Source organism: Alosa alosa, chromosome 3, assembly GCF_017589495.1.
Source record: "Alosa alosa isolate M-15738 ecotype Scorff River chromosome 3, AALO_Geno_1.1, whole genome shotgun sequence".
NCBI lineage: Eukaryota > Metazoa > Chordata > Actinopteri > Clupeiformes > Clupeidae > Alosa > Alosa alosa.
In genome coordinates this window covers 34,657,025-34,663,419 of record NC_063191.1, presented here as the reverse complement: position 1 = coordinate 34,663,419, position 6,395 = coordinate 34,657,025, and the positions used below count along the sequence as shown (strand labels likewise).

Genomic DNA, 6,395 nt, shown 5'->3' with positions numbered 1-6,395 from the left:
GTACAATGTACACAATGAGTGAGGAACAACCTTTGGTGTTCTGCCAGGAAGCTCAGTGGAGGACCTCCCAAAAACAAAGTGCACTTTGCAGTTCAAGGTGACACAAGCTCTCTTAGATAGATGTGATATTATCAGAGGAAAAAAGGACATGGATGTGCTGCCAATGGGAATGTGCTGACCTTGTTTTTCTATGGACCAACACACCACATAAGTGGACATCAAATATCTGATTCACACTGAATGAGGAGGTGTCCTTAGAGCAGGGCATGGGAAGGGTGGCACACCATGATGGAGTCAACATAACCTGATCAGCAGGGATGTAGTGGTAAAATAAGAGGTGGGTAAACTATGAATTCTGTAAGGTGGACTGTGCCATGCGGTATCAGATTTTATTTTTTTTAAAAAGGCATTAAAAACATGTTTGATGATGGTGGAGGTTATTGTCCAATATTTATTTTAACCTGAGCTATCTCTATACAGACTCTGACATTGTTGCAGCAATGAATCCTTCATCTAGTCCTTTAGACATTTTACCAGCCACTCTTCTCAAAAAAGTGTTTAGTGCTATAGGCCCTAGTCTGCTATCAATCTTAGGTAATTCTCTTTCCTCAGTGTGTGTCCCTGACCTTTTCAAGACAGCCAGTGTCCAGGCCCTCCTAAAGAAACCTGGCCTTAATCCTTCCATTCTAAAAAACTTTTGTCCAATCTCTAAATTGCCCTTTATCTCCAAAATTCTGGAAAAACTGGTCTTGATGCAACTTGTGTTACTCTTGAAGTGTTATAGGGCAATAGCATCCTGGAGAAATTTCAGTCAGGTTTTCGTCCTATGCATAGCACTGAAACTGCTCTTATCAGGGTAACCAATGATCTACTAATGGCAGCTGATTCTGGTGAGCACTCTGTTTTGGTGTTGTTGGATCTAACCGCTGCTGTTGATACTATTGATCATGCTTTTTTAATTAGAAGACTAAGAGAATGGGTTGGCATATCGGGTCCTGCTTTGGACTGGTTCAAATCCTATTTGTCCAACAGGACATTTTTTGTTTCAAGGTAATTTTACTTCCTCTACCTCAGCTATTACTTGCGGTGTTCCCCAAGGTTCAATTTTTGGACCAATATTGTTTTCCCTGTATATGTTACCTCTAGGCCACATAACATATAATTTTACTGCTATGCTGATGACACACAGCTGTACCTCTCAGTCAAACCAAACATGCTTAACAAGCTAACTGCACTGCAAGATTGCATAGCTGAAGTCCTCAACAAAACAGAAGTCCTTTTCATTGGCCCTGACAAAGTCTATAATCAAGCTCAGACTTTTTTTGGAAATTTAGCCTCAAATAACAAGACTACTTCTAGAAACTTAGGGGTTTTATTTGATACAGATTTAAAATTTGACCAACATGTAAAACTCCCTGTCCAGTCCTGTTATTATCAACTGAGAAACGTTTCCAAAATCAGATCAATGCTCTTTAAAGGACACAGAGCTAATTATACATGCATTTGTTTCATCTCCTGCAGACTTGATTATACTGCAACGCCTTATTCACCTGTTTAAATCGTCATTCCATCTCTCGTTTACAGACTGTTCAGAATTCAGCAGCCAGACTTTTGACAAAGTCTAAATTTAGGAAACACATCACCCCAGTTCTGGCCAATCTTCACTGGTTGCCAGTGAGTTTTAGGATTGATCCTCCTTATAACCTATGAAGCATTACATGGTTTGGCACCTGACTTTTTAAAAGATTTATTAACCCCCTACTGTCCGGCTCGGCCCCTCAGAACCTCCAGCCTGGGACTTTTAGTTGTTCCAGAAAGTAAACTGTCAACTAGGGGTGACCGATCATTTGCAGTTAGAGCACCCAAGCTTTGGAACAGCTTCCATTATAACATCAAATCTGCACCATCAGTGGCTGTTTTCAAATTGAGTCTAAAGACCCACTTATACAATTGCTTTCCTTAAATAGTGAATGATTCCACTCATGTCTCTGCTAATTTATTATCATTATTATCATTTCTGTTTGTTTATTTTGTCTTGGGTACTATACTGTATACTTTTCCTATTTTCTTTTTTTTTATATTTAGTTAAGTTTATGTTTGATAGTTTGTAGTTTGGTAGTTTACTATTTTATAATTATTATTATTATTATTATTATTATCATTACTATTGTTTTGTTTGTTTGTTTGTCTGTTGAGCACTTTGTGCTTTGTGCTTGAAAAGTGCTATATAAATACATTTTATTATATATTATTATTATTTATAACAATATCAGTGGTATATGGTTCCTAGAGTGTACATATTGTGAATATGGATAATACAGTGTGATTTTTGAACGTTTAAAGTTGCAATCGGTGCTTAAACTCGTTTGAGAGATGGATAAACTCTAATAAGAGGTGGCTAAACTCTATTTCTGAAATTTCAGAGGTGGATAAACTGCCACTGTTTACTTGTGTTTAATCTCCACTACATCCCTGCTGATCAGCAAACATAACTAAAATAAACCTGAAATAATTAAATCTCTTAATCTGAGACTGTTTGACCTCAGCGACATCCGATCTCTCACTTGAAATCATGTTATTGCTTTTAATGTTGTGTTTCCCTGCCCTGAAGCCCATGTCTCATTTGCATCAACATCAACAAAGGTCTAAAGGCTATCGGGTCAACTAGTATTAAAATGAGGAGCTGATGCTGCCTGCGTCCTGGTAGAATACAAACACAGAAAATCTTTTCAAGGGGAGAGAGAAGGACCAAGCAGCCCCATCTCAGAGTGAGCACCCAGCAAATGCTTGTCGTTGAATATGGTCCTACCTGAAACAATCATCTACCAAACTTTCCTCTCAGTGGTAACACTAACTGGCATTTGCATGAACATGTTTTTTGCCTTCTGTATGCTTTCGGATGAGCAGAGGAGTCTCAAGGCACCACTACCGGTCCTCTTAGCCACAGCAGTGTTCCATAATATCCTCCTGCAAGTCTTGCTACCAATATTTACTTTTAAAGAAACCTGGGAGGTTAACAGTATCATTGTGATTTCGGCGCTCATCATTCATTTCGGGGCCTCTAGCATGTCTTCCAATGTGTGGCTGAGTATTTTCTACTACACCAAGATCGTGTCCTCCCAAAACAGAGTCTTCGTCTGGGTTAAGAGAAACATCAACTCTGTGGTGTATGCAGGGCTGATCGTGGACAAGATCTACCTGATGCTTTTCACCATCTCCGTCGTAGTGCCCAGCTTCCTGGCCACTCCTGCCAACGTCTCATCTCTGGCCAATACAACAGCTGGCCTTGAGGACAGGTCAGTGTGGAATTCCATACGAAATGTCTTCAGACGTGTTCACATAGGCTACTTGCTCACGTTCATCTGGTTGATGATGTGGGTTTGGAGTTGCACCCTGGTCTACATCTGCAGGCATATGAGGAGTATGGAGGGGAGCAGTAGTCCATTCTCCAACCCCAAGCTGCTTAGTCAACTCCGAGTGGTGGCCCAGGGCATCGTGCAGACCGTCCTGTATGCTATCAGTGCTGGGTCGCAGCTCATCGGTCTCTTTTCATATTTTGTGGTATTGGATGTCCAGGACCGTGTGTTTTTGTACAACGCTTCAATAGCGGTGTACACTTTGGGGACAACCATCAATCTGGGACTGAGCCAGCACCTGTTCAGACAGAGAGCAGTCAAGGTTATGACCACAGTTACATCTGGGGACGGTTGGAAGTGTAAGAAAAGAGTTTGAAGTAACGTGTGTGTGTGTGAGAACCATTGTAGATTCTATGAGGTGTCAGGGTAATTCATGTTATAGTAGAGTTTTCCTTAAACCACGTGGAAACGTTAAGAATAACCTAATTATTATTGACACTAATGCTAAGTATGTTCTTATATAATGATGAAACAGCTCTGTCAGATGTAAGCCTCTGGCATGGACTGCATTTTGTCACCATTTCAAGCTAATCTGGCAAAATGGACACAAATTCCTGTTTTGCCGTAGTGTAACACCATGGCTACATTTACCATAAGGATGTGGCCTTTCATGGTCAACTCTATGCTTCTGTAATAATCAATGGAACTGTCTGCGCTCATGAGTGCTGTTTACTGTATGTGCCATGGCGATCTGTACTGGGAGCTAAAAATAGTCTTCTATTCATAGGCTGCATTACTGCATTTTAATAATTGATTGAAAAGTTATATATTTCAAGTAATTAATAATAAGATACATTTTGTCATGAAATACATTCGTGGCACATGCACTTTGTCAATGTTTGCCAAGCTAAAGAAAACTCCTCAGTGGGAAAAACCATGAAAAGCCAAGCCATTAATATGCCATGGCGTATTAGTTGTCATTTATACTAAACACGTTGTTGCTAACTGTTTAATTTGAATCCAAAGAAAATGTATACCATTCTTATACACTTAGTAACAAATCAAGCACACTCTAAAAGGTAAGTTATCCTTAATAGAAAGAATTTAAAAAATATTTTTGCTTTATAAACTCAATAAAATAACATGTTTAATAACTTTAATCACTGAAGAAATTAGCTTTAGTTTCATGTTTGTTTCATCAGATCACCAGATACTGATCATGATACTCTGCTGTCTGCATTGGTACCAGCTTGTTGATGTTTTTGTAAAATCTTGGTCATTTGTTAGCATTTGATGGAAGCTGATGGAAATTAAACAAGGCTTCTGGAATGTTTTCTAAAATACTTGCAATTTTAAGTCTGTTATGAAAACATTTATTAGCCTAATTCCTCTATTTCTCAACAATTTCTCAACATCTCCACAATTAAATAAATTACCACCCATTAAATATGCATTGTCTTTCTTCATGTTTAAGACATCAGATATGTTTACATTATGTATCTGACAGAGAGAGTGTCTGTTGTCGTGTGCTCCTTTGTTGTATCATTGATAGACGCCTGCACACAGGTCACAAATTATTCATGTGCAGCATCAGCATAACAGATCTGAAAGACTGATGTCCTCTGGCAGCTCAAAGGACAGAGAAATAGGGCCAAAACGGCTGTTTACATGTCTTCTCTAAGGGTTGACATGATTTGATTGACAGCTAAGCATCCCACACCAACATGTTTGGATGAGATGCTGCAGATGTAGGAGCGCGGTGTTTGAAAGGAATAGAATAAGAATGGAGTGCCTTTCGAAACAGATTACCAGAGAGGACTACACCTGGAAGAAAATACTCAAATCCAGGAAAACTAGATGTACCGCAGAGTACTCTGCGGTACAAAATATGACCGCCGCCCAGTCCAGCACATTTTTTCCAGAAAAATAAGTCACGCTTGTCAAATTGCATGTATGTGTGTGTGCATGTGTAGTGTGTGTGTGTGTTTTGTGTGTGTGTGTGTGTGTGTGTGTGTGTGTGCGCATGTGTGTGTGTCTTTATGTATGTGTACATAAATAAAGCAAATCAGGGAACCACCTACTCTTTGCAATAAGTGCCATGGGATCTTTAAAGGAGAATTCCGGTGTGATATTGACCTAAAGTGTGTTGAAACATGATACCGAGTGTGAACGTATGTCTCATAGCCCATCTCGGCTTGTCCCCTTCACTCCAAAATCTGGCGCTAGTTAGCCGATGCTACCAACAGCTTTTTCAATGGTGGTGCTTCGGCATCGGGTTAGCCTTGCAAATAAATCACTGTTTTACACCATTTTCGAGGCTCAATGTATCTCCACACTTCATTGGTAGACTTCCGAGGGCCCTGACATTTAAAACGAGACATTGAGAACTTTGAAAAAGCACTGGTCGTTTACTTACAAGACGATTTATACAGACAGTATCTTCACAAAGTGTAGTGTTTGCAGCCATCTTGAATTTAGTCACGATAAGTCGAGCGACGGGTAAGAATGAACAGGTATGATAAGGGATCAGATTCCAAAAATAATTCTGTGGAAATGCATGGATTCCAGTTGCTGCTACTGGAAGAAACTGGAATCCATGCATTTCCACTGAATTATTTTTGGAATCTGATCCCTTATCATACCTGTTCCTTCTTACTCGTCTCTCGACTTATCGTGACTAAATTCAAGATGGCTGCAAACGCTAAACTTTGTGAAGATACTGTCTGTATAAATCGTCTTGTAAGTAAACTACCAGTGCTTTTTCAAAGATCAACATACAAAAAAAGGTGGTCCTCCTAAACCCTACGGTTCTCGAGATATTCACAGAAAATTGTGTCTGCCCTACCCTCCTTTCAGGGTTCAGTCCAAAACAGACCAAAATGAAAACGATGGTTCCATGCTATCCATGTGGGGCTACATGTCCTCAAGTTTCGTGTATCTGACTATTCGCTGCGCGGCGGTCATAATACTGACTGGATTTGGTGTCAGTATAACCTGTTTTCTTAGTCTACATTTCAACGTCCAATTATATTATGAGGC

At 39.7% G+C, this 6,395-nt stretch overlaps 1 protein-coding gene across 1 annotated transcript; it reads left to right on the top strand.

Annotated features, from left to right (window-relative positions):
- Window positions 1–2,799: 2,799 nt before the first annotated feature.
- Window positions 2,800–3,732, top strand: LOC125291678 (taste receptor type 2 member 114). Its single transcript, XM_048238498.1, has one exon. It carries the CDS (start codon window positions 2,800–2,802, stop codon window positions 3,730–3,732), a length of 933 nt encoding a protein of 310 aa, XP_048094455.1.
- Window positions 3,733–6,395: the final 2,663 nt, after the last annotated feature.

What these genes read in the sequence shown, in the direction of transcription:
- LOC125291678 (XM_048238498.1), top strand. Translation starts at nt 2,800, where the DNA reads ATGGTCCTACCTGAAACAATCATCTACCAAACTTTCCTCTCAGTGGTA.